The 27,885-nt window shown below is 52.1% G+C and overlaps 1 protein-coding gene across 2 annotated transcripts in view; it reads right to left on the bottom strand.

Moving 5' to 3' along the window:
- The window catches only part of ELF4 (E74 like ETS transcription factor 4), a 38,955-nt gene extending 11,466 nt beyond the window's left edge, over positions 1–27,489 (bottom strand). The window contains exons 1-2 of one of the 2 annotated variants that reach the window (XM_045793827.2): positions 27,352–27,489; positions 2,284–2,565 (exon numbers count right to left, since the gene is read on the bottom strand). In XM_045793827.2, coding sequence (XP_045649783.1) covers positions 2,284–2,355 — 72 coding nt within the window. In that variant the 5' untranslated portion in view covers positions 2,356–2,565; positions 27,352–27,489. Of the gene's footprint in view, positions 1–2,283; positions 2,566–27,052; positions 27,197–27,351 lie in introns of those variants that run through there. The other variant, XM_045793828.2, reaches the window with a different exon arrangement.
- Positions 27,490–27,885: the final 396 nt, after the last annotated feature.

The raw sequence follows: 27,885 nt of genomic DNA, 5'->3' as shown, positions 1-27,885 counted from the left end.
TTACAACGGATCTCAGAGAGGACGGACTGAGACAGGCAGTCGGGTGTAGTGATGAAGGCCACGGAGTTGAGAGCCATCTGTCCGATATGGTACTCATAGGCATGAGTGACTATTTCAATGTAAATGTAAAACTTTCTCAAGATTAAAAGTCCAGTCCTTCGATTGCATTAGCCAAAGTTCAAGTGCTCCACAGCCTCCGGTGACCAGTGGCCCTGTACCGGACAGGGCAAATACAGGACACTTCTAGTATCTCTGAAAATTCCACTGGATTGTCCTGATCTAGAGCCAGACAACCTGGGTTTGAAAGCAAGTTCTGTTACTTAGCAGCAGTGGGACCTCGGGCAAGCTAACTGATCTCGCTGTGCATTGGTTTCCTCATTTATAAAACTGGGGTGGTCATATTAAACAACCCCATAGGGTTGTGTAAACAGATCAATGTGCAAAAAGCACATAGAACAGGCCTGGTGTAGAGTCCGCTCTCATCCAGTGTTGTAGGTATCAGAGACTTCTAGGAGACTAGTAATGCTTTTATTTCTTAACCTGGGTGGTGAGTTCATGGGTGTTCGTTTTATAATTATTCATATGAGTTATACACTCTTTTGTATTAATGATACATTTTTCAATACAAATTTTTTTCCTAAAAAGGGAGAGAAAGGAGGTGAGAACGTAAGCACAGAGGGTGGAGACCGTACTGATGAACAGAAAGGAGTTAAGAAGGTGGTTTCTTGAAGGAGGTGGGTAGAAGGGAGAGAAGGGTTTCTTTTAGGGCTGGGGAGACCTGAAGATGTTCTAGGTTGAGGAGAAAGGTCTGGAAGATCTGAAGGATTTAAGAGAGAGACATTGGAGGTGACCAATGGGTTGAGGTCTCAGAGGCAGGAGAGAAGAGATTACGTATGGGTAGGAGATACCGCTGGAAGGAAGAGGGATACTTCTTTGTCCCGGATCAGCAGGAAGGAAACAGTAACAGTGATGTTATCAGTACAAAGGAGGAGGGAGGGGAACAGAGGGTGTCCTTGGCTTTGAGCTTCTCTGTGAATTGGAGGAGAAGCTGTCTGCTGAGGGTGGAGGGGCAGGTGTGGGATTGGGAGGGAAGAACAGCCTCCATGAAGAACAGTAACAGTTGCTGAGCTGACCAGAAACAGGCAAAAATGACTAGTAGTATCGAGAGCCAGGTATGGTTAGATTTTTCCTCCCTTCTCTTCCCATGGTGCCTTCCACGAGCCTAGGCACACCACACATACTGGGTAAGACAGCACAATTTGAGGTTAAGACTCAGAGGGACAGAAAGTACAATGTGCTCAATGCCCACTAGGGGGCAGCCCTGGGTAGGCTGCTAGAGGTTGGACGAAGTTTTCTGTCCTCACAAGGATTCAGCACAGAGAGCATCAGTACTAGGCTAGGGTGCCCTTAGAGATAATCCAACTGGATCTCCTCTTGGTGAAGAGGGGAAGACGACAGCCAGATAGGGTAGGTCACTGGACTTGCCCACGTGACAGTGTGGCCAAACTGGGATCAGAAACCAGGACTCCTGACTCTTAATCTTCTTTCTACCGTACCTGGCTGCCTCCTCTCCAGTTTGTGGAAGGAGACCAGTGGAGGGTAGCGATGGGTGTGCCAAGACACCATCCAGTGGGTACAGCCCAGTGCATGGAAAACTTGCCCTCTCAGCCCCAGTACAGAGCAAGATACGGAGCGGTGGGGACCCAAGTGCTGAAATTCTGTCCTCTTTTTCACCTTTCCCCCACCAGAGAACCCCATTTCCAGATCTAAATCCTCAGATCGAGGCTGAAAAGATGGTTATGGAAGGGCCCATCAACCAGGCTAGAGACGTGAGTCTGAAGGGGCCGGGGGTTGGTCTTTGCCCTGTCAGGCCAGCTGGCAGAGCTCATTCTTGCTGTGTGTTTGTCCTGGCAGCTTTCTCACTGTGACACTGCAGGTGAAGGGAAGGGGACAGACGTGAACATGAGGGTCCATGCGCACCTGCATGTTCAGCCCACACTGCTGACCGACTGATAGCCCAGCTGCTGTGTTTCGTAGCCGCACGGCTGGCTTGGTGACTGCACATGGAGTGACCACCCGAGGACTACGGACTGGCTGCAAGAGTGACGAGCCGGCGCACAGTCTGGCTGGCATGCGGGCCCAGTGGCCTGGACCTAGTAGGTGCTTGATCAATATTTGCTGCCTGGCTAGTTGGGGGTGCTGGGTGGCTTGCTGTCTGCTGGCCTGTCTGCGTCTATCTAATCGTCTGCCTGGCTGACCGGGCTCTGTTCTCTGGGGCCATACCTGGTGGATATCATCCATCCCGTTGCTTGCAAACTCAAAGATCAGGTCACTGGGCTGCAAGGTAATAGCCATGCTGTCTTCTCAGAGAGCTGACAGCAGGATTCGCAGGGCCCTCTGGAGCTGCGGGGGTGTTCTTGACAAAGAGATGCTATTCAGGTACCTTGGAACTTAGAGCCTATACCCCGAGTCACAGTCAAATAGGGGGTGTAGAGACCTGGAGTAGGTGGTGGCCTATGCCAGGTTCAAGGCTGCATGCTGGGCTGGGCCAACCATGGGAGTGACCTAGGGAGAAGGGAGAGACAGGGGCAATGAGTAAGTCACCTGTTTTGAGCTTTGTTCCCAGGACGGCTAGCCAACAGCAGGGACCCTGCCACCCAGCAGACTGATAAAAGGGGAGGATGCTGGAAGAAGAGAGGAGAAGAAGAAAGGAGGCAGGTAAAAAAAAAAAAAAAAAAAGGAAAAAGAGGAAGTTAACTGAGTTGCATCCAGTGGGAAATGGCCAAGCCTCAGTGTCAGTCTGTCAGCAGCTGTCTGTCTGCACCTGAGCTGGCCGTGAAGAATCCTCCTTCTGTTCTCTCCTGCCTCCTCTGGAGGTAACAGATAGAGGGACTCTGGGCTCTCTCCACCCTGAAGATTAATCCCCAGGGTGTGGCCACAGGGGAAATCAGGGCACCCCAACTGTCCTTACAGATGGGACAGCAGCATGAAGAATCCTTAAAATTCCCTTGGCTCAGAAAAAATCTTGTGTGAGAGGGTGTGGGTCAGGGACACATGGGTACCAGGTGCTCTTCCAGACCCTGCCTGGCTCCGTCTACCTTGGAAGTGGGGGCCATTTAGCTCTGAAGGGCAGAGTCTATAGAGGAAGAAACGTCTCACTGTGAGCAGGTCTGACCCTGCTCCTGGGGAGGAGACTCTCGGAATTGGCCACGCCCCCAGAGAGCCCCGAGACAGAGAGACAGGTGGGCCACAGGCCCTGCGCACTTATCGCTGCTCCGCCACCACCGCCACCTGCTGGAGAAGATGGCTTCTGTGCCTTGTGTGGGCTTGCGCTCTTGGTTCAGCTTTGCTTTCAATTTCAAGACTGAACTGTCACCCTGGGAACTTGAGAGGAGAGCCCCAGCTCGGGGAGGGGCCCACAGAAGCTTCCCCATCCTCCCGGGCTGGCTCAGTCCCCCCTCACTTTTCCAGGAAACCTGTCTGCCGCAGCCCACATGTCTCTCCTCTCCCCAGTGCCTCTGGTGCTGACAGCGTGCACCTCACACACTCACTGGGCACCGGGCCTCCAGCTGTTTGCTGTGGTGTCACGCGTGTCTCGCTCCCACCCCCACGGCCCTCCTGCCGGCCCGCTCTGCTCCTCGCCTCCCGAGCACCCTGGCTTTGCCACTTGCAGGTACCACAGCTCTGGCCCTTCAGGTTGTTTTTAATGGTATCCTCGTGTGTGCGGACATGCGGTGGGGCTCCGAACAGCCCGGTTCAACCACGAATACCTGAAAAACTGAGTCCACGCACCACAGCAGGAGCGACACACTTGACTCCTACCTCCTTGACACACCTTCCTTCCAGGTCTGGCAGTGCCAGGGTGGCAAAGCCTTCTCCTGGCCCGGAAAGAAATGAGGAACTTCAGAGAGGGGCAAAGGGGAGGAAAAGGAGGAGGACCATGGGTGACCTCTCTGATGACCGCTCTCCCCCACAGGAGACACCCAGGCCTCTCCCACTTCCTTTCCGTTAGCCCACAGGGCTGGCTCCGCCCGCTCACCACCCCCACCCTCATCCCCCTCCCCGTACCTTTCCACCACCCCCCCAACACAAAACTTCAAGAAGTCGCTCCACTCAACCTGTCAGGTCTGAGTCTCCCTCTGGGTCAATGAGACAGCCCTGCTAGGATGAAGAGGAGGCCTGGGGAAAATATCGTCTGGCCTGAGCTCCACCCCTCCCACCCCACCCTACCCCCACCCGGCCCTGCCTGTGACCCGGTCTCCTGTGGACCGCCTGAGAAGCCTCCCAGGGCCATTTATGCTTGGAAGGTCTGTCTCCTCCAGCCAAAGCGCCCCAAGGCCTGCATTCCGCAGCTCCCCGCCCTCCCTCAAGCCGCTGTCTGCCCCCAGGAAGCATTCTCATACTAATCAAATGAAAGGGATCACTTTCACCTAATCCCACTTTGTCTAAACACGAAACTCCGGTGTCTGCCCCCTCTCCCCCCAACGAGGTCATTCCGCTGCAGCCCTTCCCTCCAGGTTTGCTCATCTCTGGCTTCTCTTCACAGACAGCACTTCATGTTTGTGAGTTCACTGGTGCTCTCTGCCTGCAGACCTTCTGTGCACCTTCCTGACCTCTCCCATTAGGCAGTGGCTTCCTTGAGGGCAGGGACAACTGTGTTGGTCATCAGTGAAACGTTAGCACCTTGCACTGTGCTTCGCATGTAGCACTCAATTTATGTTTGCAGAACAAAAACATGAATGAACTAATGAATGAACGAACGAACGAATGAATGAATGAATGATACTGGTCAGTCAGTACCAGTGAGGTGTATTTTCTGGGCATGAAGTATATCCATGTGGGGCGTCTGCGTGGCTCAGTCAGTTAAGCATCTGACTCTTGATTTCAGCTCAGGTCGCTATCTCAGGACTGTGAAATCGAGCCCCGAGGCAGGCTCCGTGCTCAGCAGGGAGTCTGCTTAAGATTCTCTCCCCCCCTCAGCCTCTCCCTGCTCAGCCCCTCTCTAAAAAAACACCCGTGCGTACATTGGTTGTGGGGTGCGTGCTGCATACCCAGGCTTATGAGAGAGAGAAATGTGTGCTCTGTGTGTGTTACTGTATATTTTTGCACTGTAATTTACAATAGCAGTTCTCACTGTGGGTGTGCACACAGATTTACTTGTGTGCAGGGTGTGCTCGTGCGTTCCGAGCTTGGGGTCTGTGCACGAGGGTCTCTGGTCGGGCCAGCAGTGCCACAAGCTCTGTCGTGGGCTCCTCCTCCACCACTCCTGCCTTCGTGAGAAGAACAACGAAGCCGAGCTAGTTCTGGCTCCAGCAGTCTGCGGCCACGGGGGCTGGGACGGGCTGCCACCGCGGCTCCCCCCTACCCCGGCCACGGAAAAGTCAGTCCTATGTTTCCCAGGAAGAAAACGTCAGCCGCAGAATATGGAGGTGGTGGGGGAGGGAAGGGAGCCCCGCACTGTACTAGATGGAATCCTTGGCCATCGATGCAGAGAGCTTTGAAATAAAAGAAGAGACGAATCCAATTGCATTCTTTAAGGGTCCACACGTCTAAGTACCTAAATTCAGGACTTGGTTGGTGCGGGTTCTGCTGACCCAGGACTGGGGGCATTTGCGAGGCTGCTGCACCCAGGACCCAAGGCTGAGCCTGATGTCCTGTTCTGCCGGAGCTCCAGCCTCCAGCTAGGGGGGAGGAAGTAGCTGTCCTACGTTTTTGGCCGAGGCTAGGAAAACTCCCATCCCAGCCCCACCATGGAACCTTCCAGTCCAGAAAGTTTTGCCCCTCCCCCCTCAGATGTTTGAGGATTTGAAAGTGAGAGGTGGGGAGAGGCTCATTTGCATGTTCACTCACTCTCCCCAGCAGAGGAGTGAACCACCCCCCCAAGTCCCTCAAAATAACCTCTCTCTCCCAGGAACCTGAAACCAAAAAAACCACCACCACAGAAGGCCCGCCCTGCTGGAGGCCAGAGAGGCCCACACCAGGGGCGCTCCTCCCTGATGTCCTTACAGACACATTGAGACACGGTTTCGGTGGCGAGCCCCGGACACTGCCTTGACGGTGAGCGGGGCGCTAGGTGGGTACACACAGACACTTGGCTCAAGTCATAGACTTGCCTGGGAAGTTCCCCACCCACCCCATCACTGTACAGATCACAGCTGGCTCCAGTTAGAGTCAGCTTCCAGGGTGGCAAGAGCTCCACTCCCTTCACTCCCCTGGAGGCCACGGCAGGATCCCTGGCTCCCAGGGCCTGTCCTACTTGCGCTGAAAGCAAAGCGTCTGGAGAGCAGATGGCCCCGGACACTCTGTGTGAGCGAATGTGTGCCACAGGAGGGAGCAAGCAAGCGAAGGCGCCTACATCCCCAGGCTGCAAATGCACACCTCTGGCTCACTGTGGTTCTGACTGCATTTCAAAACCAAAATAGCAAAATAGAAGTGGTTTGGGCTGCTCCTGCGTCATCACAGCTGGGCCCCCTTCAGATGTACAGACCCTTGCTGGGGCTGTCACTGGAGCACGTCAAGCGGTGTCCAGCACCCACCCATCTGGGCCTCCTCTGCATACAGGAAGCAGCCCCTATGTGAAAGCCACATCCACAGTCTCCGTGGAGCGAGTTTAAATCTACACCCATTCAGCTAAGCCAATGGCTCTCACAGAATTGCTAGTAACACCCGTGGTATTTTCACGCACGCCAGGAAACATGGGGGCCAGATGGTCAGCCAGGCCACAAAGCGGAGTTCTCCTTCTCCAGTTCCTCATCCTCTCAGAGCCAGCCCTCACTCCTGAAATACCCAGTCCTCCATGAAACCTTTCTGGAATTCTCTGGAAAGGAAGTGACAATTTCCTTCATGCCATTTCCCACTCTCTCAACGCCCCTCCCCCACAACCACAAACAAAATGGAAACTACCCCAGGAACAGCTGTACCCTCTACTTAAAAACAGCCCCTCCTCTGGCTAATAGTCATCCAGAAGCAAATTTGCATGTTGCCCCACGTGACCAGCGGTATGTAAGAGTCAGAGGGCCAGAGCCAGGGGTCCAGTCTGTAGCCATGGACGAGCAGAAGTAATCGGTCCGTGGGAGTCCCCCACAGCCTTGACTCCCATCAGCGAGCAGAGCCCTCCTCCTTGAGCAAATGCCCAGCAAAAGGGCCCCAGCCACAACTATTTTGTCAGCTCCTTCTCCTCTATTCCTTTTCACCACCCCCTCCATTCGAAATGAAATCAGGAAGAGGGAGGAAAAAAATAAAGGTTTTGCAAGCTCTGTTGGTTGGGGTTTCTCTTTGCTTATTTACAAGAAACCCAGTTTCCTTCCTCGGCCCTGGGTCACTGCCTGCTTCCAGTGTAGGGCTTGCCACAACTCCAATGGTAAGTGAGGCCCAGAGCTCATCTCCAACTGCCCTTGTCCTTTCGTAGCTCCAGTCTAGCCTCTACCTTCCCAGGCCCTGAGGTGTCCCAGTGGAGGGGGCGATTAGGGATGTAGGAGGTGGCAGGGTCCCCCTTTCTCCAGGAGATCGGTGAGCTCGCCCCACCCACCGTGTGTGCTGCCCAGGTTGCAGGGAGGAGGAAGGAAGCCCTCTCCTGGCTGTATCCCAACCAGCTGTGAGACCCGGGAAAAGTCAGCCATCTTTCTGGGCTGTGGTTCCTGTCGTCCTTATAGTGGGGGACGGCTGAGGGTTAAGCCAGGTTTAGTAGATGCTCACTGGGGAGGCTTGGGTGAATGAAGATGGTGGTGGGAAAGCATTTTGGAAATTAAAAATCACTCATCCATAAGATGAGTTTCAGGTGACCTCCCAGAGAGCAAAGGGGGTTTGGAGCCCCGTGAAGCCCCCGGAAGTCCCCGTTGGCTCCAGAACATAGACGGGGTGGGGCTGGAGGCTTCTTGTTGTTGGTTTTGAAGGGGCTGGCTCCTGGTGGGGGCTGGGGGCCCCACGGAGAGGGGCAGGCCACTTTGGTTGGAGAGGTGCTCCCAGTCCCCAGTCCTCGTCACCTTCACCCCGCCCCAGCCCTTGGGGTTGTGGTTATGTGGCAAGAAGAGCTCTACAGAAGACCCAATAGGGGAGGAGGGTCAGGGGGGAAGGGTTACTGACAAAGTGAACCTATTTCCCCAGCCGCCCTGACTCCCAGGGGCCTTGCCTGAGAAAGCCAAAAGAGCACCCCCTGGAGGTGCCTGCGGCCACATCCACATCCTCATCTCTACCGCCCCAGGGACCCACCAAGAGGGTCACTAAGCTCTTCTGGGAAGTGGAGGACAGGCCAATTACAAGGAGAACACACTAAAGGAAAGAAGGAAAGAAAGCTATGGGCCTAGTCCAGAGCAGCTACTGAACCCCAGTATGGTGAGCTGCCAGCTACAGCTTAGGAAGGGACCCCAGAAGTCCCTGCAGATCATAAGGGCATGAGCCTCCCCGTGAGAAGATCCAGCTTTGCCTTGGGGTTTGGCCAGGTCACGTTCCTCCTCTGTGAAATGGGGACATCCTCCCTAGCTCAAAGTGTTGTCGTGCAAGGCCAGTGAGTTAATGTAGGTAAAAACTCTCCTTATGTCCCAAACATGTTTTTCAATTTCCTGGTCTGAGTTGTGTCCTTCTGACTACAGTCACTTGACAAATAGCATATCTTTACCTGGATGAGTAGGAAGACAGGGACATGGAGATGGTGGGGTGAGATGAGGGCGAAGGAGGACATAACCAACAACTGTAAACCTCACGGGACAGAGAGGAAACCAGCTTGGCTATGGGGGAGAGGGATTGGCTGGGAGGTCAGGGAAATCAGATGGATAAGTGCATAGGCCCACGATCCACCAGGTGCTGGAATTTCAACTTAACACAGATAGCTACTGGGAGTTCCTGGAGATTCTTGAGCAAGGGAGGGGCCTAAGGCAAGCAGTTTTTTAGGCAGATCTGTTTGGTGTGAGTGTATGAGTGGAGTAGATGGAAGGAGACCCAGTGGGGCAGCTGGAACCCAGAAGGTGAAGCCCAGAGCCACCCCAAGGGAATAAAATGACAGAGTATGGGGTAATACAGTAGTTGTAGGGACCCCAAGATGTGGAGCCTGTTCTTACTGTAAAGACTGTTAAAAGATACGAAGTGATTGGGGCAGGAAATAACGGCAAGAAGATGAGCTCGCCTTGGACATTTTGAAGTCGGGATTATCTTGAAAAACCCAGGTGGAAGAAGAGGACCTGGAGAGTCATTTTGCTACACACACACACACACACACACACACACACACAAACCCCATCAGCAGGAGGGACCTCTACAGGTGTTCAGTGGCCAAAGGAGCAGGCCTGGCTGGTGAAGCTGGCAACCCAGATACAAGACTGTGGCAGAAAGTGGCATGTGATGAATGAAAGGTGGCCTCAAATGGCACACACCCCACCCCTGCCCCCAGGAAGGCCTGCCTGCTTCCATTGGTAGGGGGACGTGGGGGTAACAGAAACACTGACCAGAGACTAATTAAATTCATTAGTGGGTTTTTTTAGAAGCTGGGGTAATCTGTGACTCGGCACCAACAGGATATTAAGTCAGATAACTTTTATTGAAGGGACAATGTTCTTTGTCAAGGCCGCTGCCAGCCCGTGTCCTAGAAACTGACGCGGAGGCTCCTTGCTCAGATCTGGGACTCCCCCAGACGGCAGGGGCTGGGCTGAGTTCGTTGCCTGCTCTGGTGCCCCTTCCAAATGCCTCCCCACCCCACCCCCACCACTCCCCAGCCACTGGCCACTTACCAAGCCAGCAAAAGCAAAGGGTAGTCCAGTGTTCCCTGCACGGACAGGAGGGTGCAGGGCGGAGGTGGAAAGACAGCCTATCAGGGTTCAGGCAGTCAGGGAGGCAGCTTGAGCTCTGATGTCACTGTGAACTCCTGGGGTTCCTCCTTCCCCCTCACCCACACTACTCAAAGCCTCTTCCTGACTCAGAGTCCCAGGATAGCAAAGTTAAAAGGGACCTGAAAAATCATGGCATCTACCCGTCCTATCGTCCAACTGCAGACACCAAGTTCCTGAGGGAGGAAAAATGACTTGCCCAAGGTCACACAGCCAGTTGCTATGACTCCCAGGGGACCTTTCTTCTTTGTCTCTCAGCATCCTCAATATAGCCAACCCTTTCCTCTGGTGAGAACAGACAGCAGCCAAAGACCCAGGGCTGGCAAATAACAATGAGGCCACACATGTGCAGAACACATTTAAGTTTTGCAGCAACTTCCCCACCTCCGTGCCTTTGTTCACACCATGCCCTAGGCCTGCTGTGCCCTTCCCCAATTTTTGCAGCTCCAATTCCCACACAGTGGTCAAGATCTGAAGCAAATGTCACCTCCTTTTCACAGCCTTACCTGCTTCCTCCCCACCAAGTATATTCTCTCCCCCTCCTCCCGACACCTTAGATTGACTTCTTAGACTAAAGTACGGGTTGGCAAACTAAGGCCCACATGCCAAATCCAGACTACTGTCTGTTCTGGATGGCCCATGAGCTAAAAACGGTTTTTACATTTTTTAATGATTAGGAAAAAATAAACAGATGAATAATATTTCATGCCACATGAGAATTAGTCAAAGTTCAAATTTCAGTGTCCACAAATAAAGTTTTATTGGAATGCGGCTAGGCTCATTGGTTTTCCTACTGTCTGTGGCTGCTTTTGCATTATAAGTTGAGTTGTGACAGAGTCCATATGGGCCACAAAGCCTAAAATATTTACAATCTATTTGCAGGACAAGTTTACTGGCTCCTGGACTAAAGGCTTCACACCCCTTCAGTGTGAAGAGATTAAGTTCATTTCTGAGAAGAATGTCACAGAGCACTCAGAGGTGCCAGGAAGGAGATGTGGAACACCAAACACAAACTCGGCAGATTTTCATCAGAAAGAAAATCCTGGCCCCGGCTCTGCCCATGGTGTCACCCTGAGCAAGTCACTTCTGCTTTGTGGGCCTCAGTTTCCTCTGCGGCACAGTGAGGGGGTTGGACTGGATGCTCTAAGGTCCTTTCTAGCCCTATGATTCAGAGTCAGCAATCTGTTGCATTTCCAACTCACACAGTTTTGAGCAGACACGGTCCCGATCGTCTTCTCTCAGCATAAGAGCTTACAGAAGGCTCCCCCTGCCCAGCTGTGGTTTTCCGCTGCCACTGTGGGCCCCCCTCACCCCACACTCACCTGCCCCGCCCCACCCTACCCTTCTAGCTGACCTGTCTACCCTTCTCTCTAAAGTCCTCTCCCATCAAAGTAGAGATGGCTTCCTCTGAGAGCCCCCCACCCCTCCGATCCCGTGGGCCAGGAGCATCCATTTTTTTGTGGGGGCGGAGCCAAGGAAAGAAGGGCGCTCAGCTCTCCCCAGCCTCCCAGGGCCCGCGGCAGACAGGCAGTCAAGTAGGGGTTAGGGCCAGCTCTCACCGCACCCCTGTTCTGCCAGAGGAAACAGCCCCTCTCTGCCACTTCCTGTCCCAGGGGTTTCAGCAGTTTCCCCTTCAGGGCCTGCAGGCCCTCCCGCCCCGCCCCTGCCCCACACAAGTCAGAGAGTGCAGGGAGGGGAGGGGCCCTGAGGGGAAGAGGGGAGGATCCCTCACAGGAAGGCTGAGGAGACAGCTGTCTACACAAGGGGACGCCCCAACAGCTCCACTGCCAGCCTGCTTGGGCTGGGGGGCGTGGGGACTGGGAGGGAGTTGCGGCTGTCTCTGCCAAACCCTCTCCTGTTACTGGAAGAGAAGTGGGTTTATCAACCTTACCTAGCTATCACCTTGAGGGGCCGGGTGCAGAATGCTCCTGGCCTTCGAGGATGGGATGAAAGACTGGACTATGTGCTCAGGTCAATGTCCACCTGGGCTGAGGAGCAGCCCCAGGGGTCTTAGGATGGCGTGATGGGCTGAAGCAAGAGCTTGGGGAAAGCAGGCTGACAATAAGGGTTAACTGGGAGGGGCTGGTGACACTGAAATCAATGCTCCTTGACAATTTTGCATAATTTTGTCCCCAGCACCAATGGACAGAGATAACAATGGAGAACAAAGTATTATAGTACATGTGGGTCAAGGGTAGCCGCATTTTCTGGGTGATGGAACAGGAAGCTATCACATTCCATAGCTGCTACTGATTTGGTGTGGTGACTTGTATTTGTAAAAACCTCCCAGTTGCCCTGGCAAGGTGGAGCTCCTAGCACTGGGGCTATGTGCCTGTGAGGGATCCTGCAGGCATGTGACCAGCTCTGCCAGGCCTTCCCAAGGCAATGGGTCAGAGGAGCAGGAGAAGCCTGAGGCCCTGGACCTCTGCCTAGCTGCCGGTCCTCCTGAGGACAGGTTACAAGTACATGATAATAGTTCTAGAAGCCCCGATGCCTGGGATGGGGGCCGTGTATGGCTAGGCACAATCTCGTTGGTCCCCCTGTAATGATATTGTTCCATGAGGTCCAAGCAGCAGTAGGAGAAGTTAAGGGGACCCCTAGACATGATGGTACTGGGTGAGCCAACAAAAAATGGATGGGAAGAGGTCTTGATACCTCTCTCAGTTCTGAGAGGTCATCCTTTTGTGACTTAGGCTGAGAGCCCTGCCCAGCCAGGCCTCCTGTCAAGAGAACAGAGTCTCTCTTTTCCCTGTCCCCTCTCCCTCCACGCCACCCCCCACCCAGGGCAAATAGGACCCAGTGGCCCAGTGATAGCGCCCCACACAAGCCTGCTTCTCCACCCCTGCAATTCGGAGTAAATACTGCTTCACAGCTGGTATGGGGGACACCAAGGAAGCCTTGGAGACAACATCTGGATGTGCACCTGGGCTTCTGCCAGCCCCTCCCTACATCTGCAGTGCAAACCCAGGGCCAGGGTTTGGTTACAAGCCCGACTCCAAGCTGGTGGCACGTGTCTGGAAAGCGCATCTAGTCTGGGTGGAGTGTGGAAGCACTTGAGGTCAGTGCCAGCTCAGGGCAAGTGCTTGTGGGGTTGGCACCGATCTGAGCTAGTGCTGGGCCTGGGATGGAGGGTGTGGCCACTGTGGCCTCGCCATGGGCCCACTGGGGGAGGAGCAGAGGGGTGTGGGTATTGTTTAAATGTGGATAAGATTTTCTTTTGTGCCCTCTGATAGCACTTCCAAGTTGTTCCCTCTGCATCTGGGGAGAGGGGCCAAACAGTAAAAATTACAGGGTGACAGGGTGGTGCATACGGAAGGTGGCAGGGATTTACACTTGTTGGGTATGAGCTAGGGGGTTGGCGTTGTGCCAGGCACTTCACCTAGGCTATCTCCTTTAATTCTTACAACATCCTTACAAAGCAGCTAGTCAGTGGCGGAGCTGGGGTTAGAACCTAGATTTATTTCTAACTACTATGCTCTCTGAACTTCATTTTCAGTGAAATCTTTTTTAGTAATAATCCTATTTTAATAGTTCCGTTTTAAAAACAGCAGAAGTGAGGCTCAGAAAAGATTAGGTAACATGACCAAGGTCACACCGCCTGTCAAGAATGGAGGCAGACCTTTTTTCAGGAGGAGAAGATAGCAGACATTCGGACAGAGGGTGTCCACCAAAAGCAGCTGACCATCTTTCAAAATAAGAAGAGGGTCCTGCTTGGAGAAACTGGCAAGAAACTCCCGCGATATTACAAAAACATTGGTCTGGGTTTCAAGACACCCAAGGAGGCCACTAAGGGTGCCTATATTGACAAGAAATGACCCTTGCCTGGTAATGTCTCCATCTGAGGGCAGATTCTGTCTGGCATGGTGACCAAGATGAAGATGCAGAGGACCACTGTCATCCACCAAGACTACACCCATTACATCCAAAAGTACAACTGCTTTGAGAGATGCCACAAGAACATGTCTTTACACCGGTCCCCTGCTTCAGGGACCTCCAGATTGGTGACATTGTCACAGTGGGTGAGTGCCAGCCCTTGCGCAAGACTGTGCTCTTCAACATGCTTAGGGTCAGCAAGGCTGCCAGCATCAAGAAGCAACTCCAGAAGTTCTGAGACTAGACATCCGTCCATACCTCCAGACAAAATAATTTTCCCAGTCAAAAAAAAAAAAAAAGAATGGAGGCAGAACTCCAACCCGGGCTGTGTGCCCTTGATCTCAAAGTCTGTGCCTTTCCCACTGTCCCATGCTGGTGACCGTTTGCTCAGATCCCTAGTTCAGGGCTCACTCACAACACACAACTTTGAAGGCTCAGGACCTCTGTGATGCTCCTTCAACAAAAGCTTCCCAGGACTGTAACCCAACCACTTCAGGGCCTCAATCCCAACCAAGGCTCCATCTAATAAGTGAATCCTAACTTTCTGGGCCATGTCTGCACCCAAATGGTGACAAGTTGAGCCCCTGTGGCCCACTATGGAGGAAGAGGAAGTGGAATAGGAGGCTTCCAGATCTGTTGATGAAGGATGCTGACTCTATTCCTATACCTACCTCAAGGAGCCTACAGTTTCCAGAGAGTTCCTGGATCCAGACCCGGAGTGCCCATGTCATGGTCCTGCCCCATAAATATACACTTGCTCTCAGCTTACACATAATGTAAGTCTGGGCTCTTATCTCGGGGTATTGATTCACATGTTCATTCAAATATTTATGGAAAGTCAGCCCTAAGCACCTCATAGATGGCAAGCCCATGGTCAGGGGCTTATCACCAGGCCCACCCTATTCTTCTTGAGGTAGGTTCTCTTCCTATCTAAATTCCCAGTAAGCTGGGTTAGCCCATCTACCTAATCAATATTGCTGGGTTTTTCTCCCAAAATACATCTGTAGCAAGTATCTCTTCATAACTGAGGCCCAGAGGATGGCAGAAAATGGGGAGTGATTGCTAACGGGTATAGAGTCTCTTTATGGGGTGATGACAATATTCTATAATGGATTGTGGTGATGGAAGTACAATGCTTTGACTATACTGAAGCCACTGAATTGTATACTTTGAGTGTATAATGAATTGTATGGTAATGAACTAAATCTAATTGAACTGTTATTACTATTTTTATTTTTTTATTTTGAGGGTGGGAGGGGCAGTGGGAGAGAGAGAATCCTTAAGCGGGCTCCATGCCCAGCGCACAGAGCCTGACTGGGGGCTCAATCTCACAACCCTGAGATTATGACCTGAGCTGAAATCAAGAGTCGGACGCTTAACCAACTGCGCCACCCAGATGCCCCTAATTAAACTCTTATTTAAAACAAACAAACAAACAAACAAACAAAACAAACAAAAATGAGGCCCAGAGAGAGGCAGCAGCTCACTCAAAGCCATGTGCTAGTTGACAGAGCAGTTCAGGGCAGACTCCAGACTTCTGATTTCTGATTTTGAGGATCTTTCCTCCTACCAGCCTCCCCACAACCCTGAGCAAGGATAAATGCTGAGGTTGAGCGAGTGTGCAAAGCAGGACCAGCCGCATGCATGAGGGCTGGTGGTTGGGCCTAAAGCAATAGGGTAGGCAGTGGGAAATGCTGTAGACCAGGGGCTTTAATTTAGGTTTGCCATAGCGTCACCAAGTCCCTGGCCCTCTCTGGATCCCGGTGTTCCCATCTGTAAAGTCAAGCAAATGAGTCTGGTGCTCCCTTGCAGAAGTCCCCACAAGCTCTGACCCTTTGAGGTTCTAATTATAAAGTACTACAAGATGAAACAGAATGGCGTGTCAAATATGTGCTTCTTCTCAGAGGGCTGCAGGAGGTCTTGGACACAATTAGGTGTTCCAATCGATGCTCTCGCTGATAGTGATGACCGGGACTTCCCTGTGAGAGTCAAATTCTCTGCTGAGTTTCTCCATGGTCGGGGTGGGGGAGCCGGGGGCAGGTAGCTCGGTCCTGATTTCTCCCCCCCACCAGCAGTGTTAGGTGGTAGAATAACCCATAATAGAGACCCATTGATCATGTCCTTTGGAGATGTGGGGAACCAGGTTCTTGGCCTGGTGCCCAGGCAGCCCCACCTTGTGCTGAGCTTGCCTCCTTGGTGGAGGGAGTGATCGCTGATGGCCACTGGTCTAGCCCCTGCTGGACAGGATGTTTCCACATCAAGCCCCACTTCCTGCCGCTAGCCCTGGGCTCCGGTTCCCCCCTTCTCCTGCCATCTGGTCGCCTGCCCTCTGCCCCCTCCCCTTGCTGGGTGTTTACAGGCTGTCTTATCAGCCTGGGGAATCTGGGCCTCACCCAGCCGGCTGCCCCGCCCCGCCCAGCCCAGACAGCCTGCCCAGGGCCCTACCTGCTGTGGTTTCGTCACTACAGGCACTCAAGCCTGGAACCCCCCCTTGCACCTCTGGCAGGCTGGGGGTGTGGATGAAGGCTTGCTGCCTGCCGGAGTGAAATCTGAATATTCATAGCGCTTTCTCCACCTTGCCCAAGCTGGGGGAGGGCATGCATTCTTTGTATATTGTCATCATCTCTATCTGCAGGCTATGGGGACAGGAATGAGATGCTTGGGTCACTAAGAAGGATAACTTTGGCCTGGAGGCCTTGACGGCTCTTCTGTTCTCAGCCACCAAGAGATGAACAGGGGCAACCCTAGGCTCTGAGAGTACAGGCAGGTTTTCTTTTTTCTAACTGGAAGTACTGTAAACACTCCAAGCTAAAGGAGGGACAGAATGAGGGGCGACAGGGGGAGTGTGGTGGAGGAGGGAAGGCTAGGGAATCTGTGGGCACAGCCTCAGCCAATCCATACCCACTTCAGAGTCTCATGAGCTCCACACTGTCTCCATCCCACCCTGGGATCCACTCACCCACCAAAGGCTGCGATAAGGCCAGAGCTAACCACTGAGCAAGTACAACGACTTTCCCCAGGGACACAAGGGCTTAGATTTTTCCATCAAGTAAGTTTGAGGGGGACAGGGATGGGGACAGCAGGCAAATGAACACGCTGCAGGTGGCGGATATGCCTTCCAGCACTTTGGGCAAAGATCCTGAAAGTGTAAGTTCTGATCTGTCCAGAAGCAGGTCACACAGAGACAGGGCCTGCTTGCTAAAGCTGACCAAGCCACACAGCAGGCAACCCGGTGAGTCTTTCAGCAGCTTCCATGGTGCTTGCTGATAAGTCAATTTAAATATATTTAGGCAGTAGTTTGCAACAGTCACACTTACGATAAAATGCCATACTTCAAAAAAATTTATGAGACTGTGTCCTTCTAGGCCTCTAGGATATAAATCAATAGTTTGGGGCTCTTGGGTGGGCAAGTTTGGAAAACCTCTGCTAAGGCAATTTTGCCATTAATGGGCTATGTAACCACAGGCATGCCAAGTCACATGGCTCCCACAGCCTCGGACCTCCTGTCCCCTTCTCCAGTATAGACCTCATGCTACCCAGAGCTCTCTGACTGACCCTAGTAGCAGCCCGGACTCCATAGGCCACCATCCCATCTCCCCAGGAATGACTTCACTACCACTCTGAAAAATCACAAACCATTTAGTGTTAATGTGTTAGTGGGTGATACTAGGTTAATGCATCACCTCTCTCCTAACACATTTTCATTGAAAAAGGCCATCTGGAGCTACCCTGCCTTAGTCTAGAGAGTGGCTCTGGGGCCAGGTGGATATTTCTCAGGGGTTCTGCCTCCCCTCACACCATCAGCCATGGAGCGATCTGGCCTTCACCACCGACTCCCCCTGCCTGTGGTCCCTGTTAGGAAGCTGTATGGAGTGGATGTGAAAGCCTTCGAAAAGCTAACAACCAGGCCTGGTGCAGCAGAAAGCCCACTGACTGGGTGTAAGGAAGATGAAGTTCCAGTCGTGGCCCTGCCTCTGCCGAGCTCCTCCCTCAGTCTTTGAGCTGTCGCCAACTCCTACTCCAGGGCACACATTTAGATCTATGGCTGTGGCCATACCAGCCGTACTTGGCAGAGGTTTACAATCCAAACTCATCTGCTTGGTTTCCAAAGGTCCTTCACAGTCTGACCCCACCCTACCTACTCAGCATTGTTTCCCATGATTTCCCAACTCAAGCCTGGGCTTGAAGCCCAGTGGTCTCCTCATGGTCCCCTGAGGGAACATTCCAGGCTCATTCATGGAGTTTCTCAGGCCAGCCATGCCCTTGCTGCTCTGTTTTGGTTAATCAAATAATGCCCATCCAGCAAGGTCCCAACCAAGGTCCCCAGACCCATGGAGCTGGTTGCACCCTGATAAGTAGAGTGCACACCTATGGAGCCCCCTTTTCTAAATGCTGATAGCCCAAATTTGAGCACAAGATCTAATGCCACAGAGGCTTGAACTGTTCTTTAATTATTTCATGTGTGTAACTTGTTTCCCCAACAGGCAGTCAAATCCATGGGACCAAGACCTAGCTCTTCTCCTGATTCTAGCACAGATCTGGGCACTCATGAATTAAGTTCACATAAAGTGTCTGTCCAAGTGAGATCTCTACAATAGAGACCCAAGGTCCTGACAGATCTGAGAGCTATAATCTAAGGGTGGAGATAGGGATGGAGTTGGGGGACAAAGGTCTCCAGCCTCAAATACTACTTGGCCTCTCTTGCTCCCTGTCTCTGTTTGGGGAAACATACACCAGCTAGAGTCATTTGTTCCAAGCTGCATCGAGAAGGTAGCTGATGATCAATCAGCTCATCTCCCTTTGTACAAAATCCTGGTGTTTCCACCCTGGGAATATTAGGTGCTGATCTCATCACTGGACTGTCTGGAAAGATTTCATGATCCTGGATCAGGTCTAAGACCTAAAATAATTCAGAAGAATAGGGTATGTAGGGTGCCTGGGTGGCTCAGTTGGTTAGGAGTCTGACTCTTGATTTCAGCTAGGGTCATGATCTTGGGGTCTTGCGATCAAGCCCCAAGACTGGCTCCATGCTCAGCAGAGAGGCTGCTTGGGATTCTCAATCCCTCTCCCTCTGCCCCCACCCCTGGCTTGCGTTCTCTCTCAAAAATAAATAAATAAATAAATAAATAAATAAATAAATAAATAAATAAATATTGAAAGAAAAAAAGAATGGGGTGTGAGGGTAACTATATGAAGAAAACCTTTTTTATTTTTTTTAAGATTTTATTTATTTATTTGAGAGAGAGAGAAAGAGAGAGAGCACTAGCCGGGGGAGGGACAGAGAGACAAGCAGACTCCCCACTGAGCACAGAGCCCAATATGGGGCTTGATCCCAGGACCCCAAGATCATGATCCGAGCTGAAGTCAGATGCTTAACCAAATGAGGCACCCAGGTTTTTTAAAAAAGAGGTGTTATGTTGTCTAGACAGAAAAGGTTGGAAAGGGATATGATTAGCATCTATAAAATGATTTTTGGAGCAGATAATTATGGACCCAGTCACCAAACGTGGTTCATAAATGAAGGACAAATAATACAGTCCTATTTTGCAAATACATAACTTTGTAAACTTATGGAACTCTTTAGCTGAAGAATATCAATGAAAAGATTAAGCATCTTCTAATGTGACAGTTACATCAGGGTCACCCATGATTATAAAATAAGATCACAAAAGCACAGCCAAACATACCTGTTATAACAATTATTGTAAGTAGGATAAATCTGAGTATTAAAAGAAAATGATATTGACAATCTCATTCTAAAATTCATATGAAATTGCAAAAGAATTAAAATAGGCAAAAACGACTTTGAAAAATAACAAAAATGATTATAAAGTTACAGTAATCAAAAAAATTGGCACTGGTGGAAAGATAAACAGATCAATCAGCAGAACGAATGTAGAGGGGCGCCTGGGTGGCTCAGTCTGTTAAGCTTCTGCCTTCGGCTCAGGTCATGATCCCAGGGTCCTAGGATCAAGCCCTGCATCAGCCTTCCTGCTTAGCAGGGAGCCTGCTTCTCCCTCTCCCTCTGCCCCTGCTCCTGTGCTCTCTCTCTCTCAAATAAATCAATAGAATCTTAAAAAAAAAACAAACAGAATACAGGGTCCAGAAATAAGCCCACATATATAAGGACAACTGCAGTAGCCTAACAATAGCTTTTCCAACAAATGGTACTAGAATAATTGGATATCCATATGTAAAAAGAAAAAAATGAATGTGAATTCACACCTCTTGCTATATAGAAAAATTAACTCAAAATGGACCAAAGACCAAAATGTAAAGCCTAAAACTATAAAACTTATAAGAGAAAACATAAGATATTTGTGACCTTGGGCTAGGTGAAGACTTCTTAGAAACCTCACCAAAAGTATGATCCATAAAAGTAAAAATTGATTAGTTGGACTTCATCGATATTAAAACCTTCTGCTCCTCAAAAGACACTATGAAGAGAATGAAAAGGCAAGCCACAGACTCAGAGAAAACCTTTACAAAGCACGTATCATCTGATAAAGTTCTTGTATCCAGAATCTAAAAGGAACTCTCAAAACTCAACAAGAAAAACAAACAAATCAATTTAAAAATGGGCAAAAGATTTAAACAAATACCTCACCAAAGAAGATATATTGGTGACAAGTAAGTACATCTTCAGGGAAGTACAAATTAAAACCACAATGAGATACCACTGCACACCTATTAGAAAGGCTAAAATTAAAAAGACTCACTAAGTGTTGGTGAGGACACAGAGCAACTGGAACTCACACACTACTGACCGGAATGTAAAAGAGTACAACCGCTTTGGAAAAAGTTTGACAGTTTCTTAAAACGTTGAACCTACAACTATTGTATGATTCAGCCATTCCACTCCTAGGTATTTAACCAAGAGAAAAGGACATATGTAGCTATATGGAAAGATTTGTACACAGATGTTCATAGCAGCTTTGTTTGTAATAGCCAAACATGGGGGGGAAAGGCACCAAATGTCCATCAACTGATGAATAAATAATGTGTGGTAGCTCCATACGATGGAATGCTACCTAGCAATAAAAAGGAATAAAATATGGATGTATGTAACAACACGGACGGATCTTAAATATGCCGAATGAAAGAAGCCATAGAAAAAAGAGAGTACGTAGTATATGATTCCATTACATAAAACTCTAGAAGATGCAAACTATTACAATGAGTAGTAAATAAGCCCTAGAGCTCTAATAAACAGAATAGTAAATATAGCTAACAATATTGTATTATAATCATCAAACTTGCTAGGAGACTAGAGTCTCTTAATCCTGCACAGTCTTGAATTGCTCTTTAATCACTACAAAGAAAGGATAATTATGTACCGAGATAGAGGTGCTAATTATCATTACAATGGCAACCATATTACAGTATGCAAATAGCCCACTATGGGGTTAAGTGCATGTGTATTACTACAGATCTAGAACTGGGGTTTAGATCCTTCAGAGCAGGAGGCTGAGACTGCTGTGGTGGTTTTTGTTGTTGTTGTTTTTGATCAGTGTGGCACCAAGAAAGTGGTCACCTAATGTAATGAGACAGGTGTTTTCTGTGCATGGATTCTCACAGAATCGGCAGAGCTGAACTAGCCTCTTTTATCCTCTGGGGGCATTATGGGAAAAAGACAAATTATCTCCTAAATCTATGTCTAAGTACCTCCTTGCTATCAGGTCATCGGGAATTTGGGGAGGTTAAGACTAATTGCCCACTCTCCCATCCCCCAAGGCCTAGCAGTTCTAACCTGAGGGGCGGAGACCAAGGGACTGAGTAAGTAGCTCAGGGGTGGTCCATGGGTGGTCCAGTTTTTCCTGGGCAAACACAATCCAACTGATGGCAGATGGAACTTCCAAAGTACCTTTCTGGGAGGCCTCGAATGGGGATGGCGCACAGCCCCCTGGGAACTCTTCTAGGCAAACACAGTGCCCCAGCTCCAACCTGAGGCCTCTGGGCATTGGCCCAGAATGGACGCATCATCTAATTCTAGTAAAAGGAAGGAGAAAGTGAGGAGTGGCTGGTCAGTTGGCTCCCAGAACTCTACACTCAGCAGGGTAATAACAACAGACCGATGGTTGCTAAATTCTTGTCAGGGGTGCAACATGAGGCCTTCTCTCAAAGGAACTAACTTCTTATTCCTGCAGCAAATGATACTCAAGAGGAGAGTAGCGAAGAGATAAAGATGGCAATGTTAATAAAAACATTAAGGACCACTGCCCACCACTCGGAAAAACTATTCCACAAACACATCTTCTTCCACGTCCCTTCCTTCCTCTGTGTGATGGCAGACTTAACAAAGCGTTAGCAGAAAGGTACGGAAAATCTCCCTCTCAGTTTTAGGAATGGGTATGGCAGGCCCTGCCAACACTGCCAGAGAAGTGGTTGATCCCTGGAGTTGGCAAAGTCAAGGGTGTGTGAAGGGAAGTGACGACAACAACAGCCACAGGAATAACAACAGCTAACACCTGTGGGACAGTAACTATGTCCCAGGCACCATGCTGAGGGCTTTACATGCAGTATCTCACTTAATCCTCATTGCGAACTTGTGAGGTGGGCACTGAAACCCAGCGTGGTGAAGTGACTAGCCCATACTCACACAGTCAGTCAGCAGTAGGTCTAGAATGAGAACACAGAGAGCCTGTGCTGTCCCCCCTTCTAGACAACACACTTCTCTGGAAGGATATTGGGTTAGACCAGAAGAGGAAAGGAAGCTTCAGGAAGGGCAGATGGACTGAGAAGCAGGAAGTACCAGCATTGGAACAATAAAATGGTCTACCAGGAAGGTGGGAACCTAAGGCAAAGCTTGCTCAACCTGGGCAAGCTGCTTAACCTCTTTCTTCTTGTTGGTTTAAGAAATGTTCCAGCACTTTCCGTTGCAGACCCTTTTGCATGAAACACCTTTCTTTGAGCCTCCTTCTCCTCCTATAGAAGGCTGGGGTCTCTGCCAAAAAACTCACCTTAGGACATGATTTCCCAGCCAAGAAGTCAGGGCACTCTAGTGTGTCCCCGTGGTGTTGCAACGTGCCGGGGAGGGGGCAGGGAAAGAGGGCAGTGAGAGAGGAAAAATGATGCGGGGGAGGGAAGGATATGTGTGTGTCCGGCTGTTTTTCTCCAGTTAAAGGCAGCAAAAAATAGGTTCCTTTCTACACTCAGCCATGGGAGACACAGAAGCAGTGGAACAAATATATGGCTAGTCCTTGCCCTTGCCCAGGTGGTCTGAGCAGAAATATGTGGGACTCTCTAGACTCCTGGGTTCCCAACTGACAGAAGAAATGAAAATCTGTCTTCCACTGGAACCTCCCGGCTTTCAGAGAAATCCCAGAACCCTAGGGAAAGGTGGGACCCAACCAGCCCATGCCCGCTGTGAACACCACTGGTTTGTCAGTTTTCCTGTCCCTTCAGTGCCCTCTACCTCTCTTCCCCTCTCTCCACCCACCTCCCCCAGGGCTTGTGTGTGTGTGTGTGTGTGTGTGTGTGTGTGTGTTGGTGGGGGTGGGGAGCTCAAAATGAAATCCCCTCAGCTTGGGTGGCAGGGAAGCCTGCCTATCCTTTGTGTCTTATCAATACATGCTGGGCTCCCTGGGCTCCGGGCTTGGGCTGGCCACTTTCTATCTCCTGGAGTGGAGATCGGGGGTTTGCTCTGAGCCACCCACACTGGCTGACCTGGTCTTTTATGTGACATGCATTTGCCAAACAATTATTCAGGCTTCGAAGGTCAGTCTGTAGCTAGGGAAGACAGAGAAAGGCGTCTTTTCTCCCTTTTCTGCCCAGCCAAATCTCCCCCGCACTGCCCCGCCCCTCCTTCAAGGTCTAGCTCGTGCCTCACAAAGCCTTCCCTCCCTCCTCCAACCGCCAACCTCAGAGCCCTGGCCTCAGAGCCCTGGCCGCCTCTGGCCCCTGCTCCGAGAAGCACAATTAGCACCTGACCAGCCACTGATCTGGCTGCCTGTCCTCGCCTCTGATTGTTTCAGTGTCTTAGTCATCTTTCCCCCACCACCTCCTTCCTTCGTCTCCTCCACAGCGCCTAGCACAGGTTGGGCACACAGTAGGTGTTAATAAATGGCTGTTGAATTGAAACTCAGCAGCCCCTGTGAGGTCAGAACCCTCATGAGCACCCCGACCAGCAGTTCCTTGGCAACCAGCACTGGGGCCTGAGCTAGAGGGCATTACTGGCGCAGCCACTATTACCGGCCATGCGAGGCTCAGCAGCCAGAGATTTGTAGGCAGGTTGGTGTTGATGAGAAAAGCCCCTGACCTCTAGGAAAGTGCCCATGGGATTCTGGGTACCTCGGATGAGCTTCCTTTCTCCCCTGCAGAACTAGTTTTCAGTCTGAGAACCACAAAGGGAATAAATTGGCAGTGAAACCAAAAACCTCTTTGCAGCTTAGGAATCCTGGAGAGATAACCAAGCCCAGGTTGGGGTCTGGCCCAAGCTTGAGAAGAGAAGGCTGCCCTAAGCCCTTCTCAGCTCAGCAGGGGACCTCCGAGAGGTGGTGGGGGTGTGCCAGAGGGCTAGAGGGATGTTTGGGGGGTGTGCTAAGTAATGCCGTCCTGCCCTGGGACCCAACAAATCATGCTACCTGCAGCCCATGAAGCAACCAGGTCCCCCTTTCCCCACCATTTATCCAATTTCCAAAACAGCTCAAAGGGTGCATCCAGACCAGAACCCAGCTAGGGTCCCCAGGCAAGGAGAAGCCTCCAAGTCTGGGATGCCTGGATCCCCATACTAGCTCATGTATTCCAGCCTGACTTCGAATTATGGTTATTCATGGGGCGGCTGGGTGGCTCAGTCATTAAGCATCTGCCTTCGGCCCAGGGCATGATCCCAGGGTCCTGGGATCGAGCCCCACGTCGGGCTCCCTGCTCCGCTGGGAACCTGCTTCTTCCTCTCCCACTCCCCCTGCTTGTGTTCCCTCTCTCACTGGCTGTCTCTCTCTCTGTCAAAAAAAAAAAAAGAATTATGGTTATTCATATAGATGACCTAGACGCTCTCCCTGGCTCCCTCCCACACCCTGCACCCCAACTCTGGCCTACAACAGAAGCTATACGCAACCCTGGAAGGCATGTGGCATCTTCTTCAACTCCGTATTTTCTCGCTGCCACTTCACTGATGCCCGCTATGGGGACTGGCTCTTGGCAAATGTTTGTTGAGTGGAATGAGTTTTAGGCACTGTATTAGGTAATACCATAATGCTGGTTGGTGCTCACTATGCGCCATACACTGTTCTAATAAGCAGCTTATGTGTATTGATGTATTTCATCTTCGGAGCAACCTTATGAGGTAGGGCTCATTTGACAAATGGGGAAACTGAGGCATACAATTGCCTGGGATTGCATAGCTAGTAAATAACAAAGCTGGGTTTTAGACCCAGACAGTCTGGCTCTAGGGATGGAAAGTAAAATGAGAAAGTTGGGGGTGGGGGTGGGGGGTGGCAAGGGCCAAGGCCAAGCTTAGGAGCAGGGATTTCCCGGGGAAAGCAATCCCCTCAGCCTGCGCCTGGCGGGGCCTCTTCAGAGACAAAAGCCCTGAATTTTGCAGGCTAGGGGCATTTTTCGATAGTCTATCAATCAGGTCTGTGAATGACAGACCACAACACCCTCATTTTTAGATCCCAACATAAGACGGAGAAGACAGAAGCCACTGTGCCACCACTTAGCACTAGGCAGGGGGAAAGTGGATTTCAGGCCCCCAGCTTGTCCAGGGGTGGGCGCCAGTTCCAGAGCAACTACCGAGCAAACAGTGCAGCAGTGGGAGGAATGCCAGACATAGTTGCAAACAAGCCACTCCTTCGGCTCACAGCTAGAGGCTGGGTGAGGGTGGCAACGTGGAGCCTGCTCAACAACCCCCCCCCCAAAAAACATCCCAGGCTTTGAACAGAACCCGGCCCCAGAAACAACCACATGCAAGGCAGCCTCTTCCCCACACCAGCCAGGATAACAAGTCCTCCAAGATTGTTAAGTCTTTCACTTCACTCAAGACAGCTCCCTCACTAGGCTGTTTCTGCTTTGGGTCCACTGAATCATTGGTTGAGAAAGTGCCTTCTAACCGGTAAAACCCTGTGCAACTAACTGGGAAGAGGGATTTGCATTCTCACCGGGCGTCTGTGTTCCCTAGGTATTTTTAGTGCCAAAGTGTCCTGTCTCCCCCAGGGGGAGATCTAGATCTCTTCCCTTCACCCCTCTCCAACCTGGCACTCAGGCCAGGGGTCAGCTTGCAGGGGGTGAGTCCCTGATGGGCGTGCCCACCAGCTGTTGGGGCCAAGCAGTGGTGGCTCAGGCCCTGGGGTGGTGACCTCACTTCCGCTCCTACCTCCCCACCTCCCTAGCACTCCTCCCATTTGAGGCCCCACCAGGCCAAAATCGAGAAGTCCAAGGTTAACTGTTCCTCCCCACTTTAAGAGCTAATTAAAATGATTAGCCACAATGAACTGTCAAACATTAACCAGAAGAAGCTGCAGGACCAGACAGGCCTCTATCTCGAGCATAGGGATGAGGGGCAGGAATCAAACTACCATCAAATCCCAGGGCGGGGTGTGTGGGGGGGTAGCCAGGGAGAACGCGACTGAGCTGAGGTACCAAGGGGTCAGGAGGTGACGCTGGTCAGGAAGGCCATGTACCTACACACAGTCCCGAGGAAAGAGCAGAAGAATTAGGGTGCGGCGGAGAGACGAGAAATTCATAAAACGGATACCGCCTCAGCAGTTCCCCAAAGCAAGGCGCTGCCGGCATGGCACCCCGCGCTGCGTGGCTGCTAAATCCCCTCGCCCGCAGCAGAGGAGGGAACGGAGAGGCGGGAGAAACCGGGAGAGCGGGAACGCGGGAGCGGGAAGGCTGGCCTCTTGCTCACACGGAAACTTTGGCCCCTGCCAAGAGGTCTCTATTTTGGCGATCCAATCATCCAAGTCATAGGTGTGTGTGCGCGCGCGCGCGTCTCTTTTACACTAGTGAGTGTGTGTTTTACACTAAGGCGCCTGGCCCCAGAGGCTCTAGGGGCCGCCCGATCAATCTGGCAGCCCCGCCACCACACGGTCTGACCTCCCGCCCTCGAGCACCGAGCTTTTGGGGGCCTTCTGTCACGATCGGCCCTGTCACGGAACGCCCGCGGCCCGGGGCGCGGGAAAACTGGCCTCCCACCCTGGCTCGGGAATTCGATTCCGTTTCTAACCCCGGCTCAGAAGCCCGGTTTTCCCAACACACACGCGGTGGGGCGAGGCAAGGGCGGGACTCAACACGCCGCGGCTCTCCCACCATTCCCTGGGCCCCCAACCCCGACACGGCGGGGCCCCAGCGTCCCAGATCCCGCCCTCAGGCAAACTTTTCGAGGTCCCCGAAGGCTCGAAGAACCGGCGCCATCGACGTACCTGAGGCCAAGCGGGCTCGGTCGCCGGGCTGGGGTCAGTAGCTGCGGTCCCCTCCCCACTCCGGGGGCCCAGGCGAGGGTCCCCAGCCGCCTCCCGCCCTCCCCCAGCCCGCCTTCTCCCCTCGGAATCAGGGCCGGGCCAGTGGCGCCGGGCTCTCGGCGCCGGCGAAAGGAGAAGTGGAAGTTGAGCGCGGCGCCCGGTCGGTCCCCGCGGCCGCCGGGGCCACCGTCCCCCTCCCTCCTTCCCTCCCTCTTTCCTCCCTGCCCGCCTGCCCCCGCGGCCCCGCGCCCGTGACTCACCTCGGCGCCGGGGCAGGCTGGTCCGGGCGGGCGAGGCGCAGGGCTCTCCCACACGTCGCGCCGCCAATGGCAAGTTGGAGGGCGAGATGCAAATACCAGGTGAGACGGCGGCGCCCCTGATAAAACGACTCCGGGGGGCGGGGTGGAGTGCAGGGGGGAGCTGGGTGGCCGCCGGGAAGGGCCAAGCCGAGGGAGGGGGCGGCGGGGGCGCCCGGGGAGGGGGCGCGAGTTGGCGGAGACCTGCACTGAGACACCCGAGCGAAAGGGGAAATTGCACTAGAGACACACACGTCCCCGCAGGCGGCGGCTGGGGCGGGCGCGAAGGAGGCAGGGCGGGAGGGAGGGAAGAGCCGGAGGGAGGGACCGACGGGAGGGACCGCGGGCGGGCGGGGTGGGTGAGGGAGCGAGGGAGGGACGAGGCGTCTTGGTGGAAACAGCGCCCCTCCACCCCCGGCCCGCCGCGGTCGCCAGCACGGCAGGGGGAGCCGTGCCAGGGGCCCGCGCGGCCTCTCCTTCACCTCGCGGCTCGCTCGC

The sequence above is a fragment of the Ursus americanus genome, chromosome X (assembly GCF_024610735.1).
Source record: "Ursus americanus isolate L20-20 chromosome X, mUrsAme1.1.p, whole genome shotgun sequence".
NCBI classification, from domain to species: Eukaryota; Metazoa; Chordata; class Mammalia; order Carnivora; family Ursidae; genus Ursus; species Ursus americanus.
Note: the sequence above shows the minus strand (reverse complement) of the source record. Positions and strands in the feature narration are given on the sequence as shown.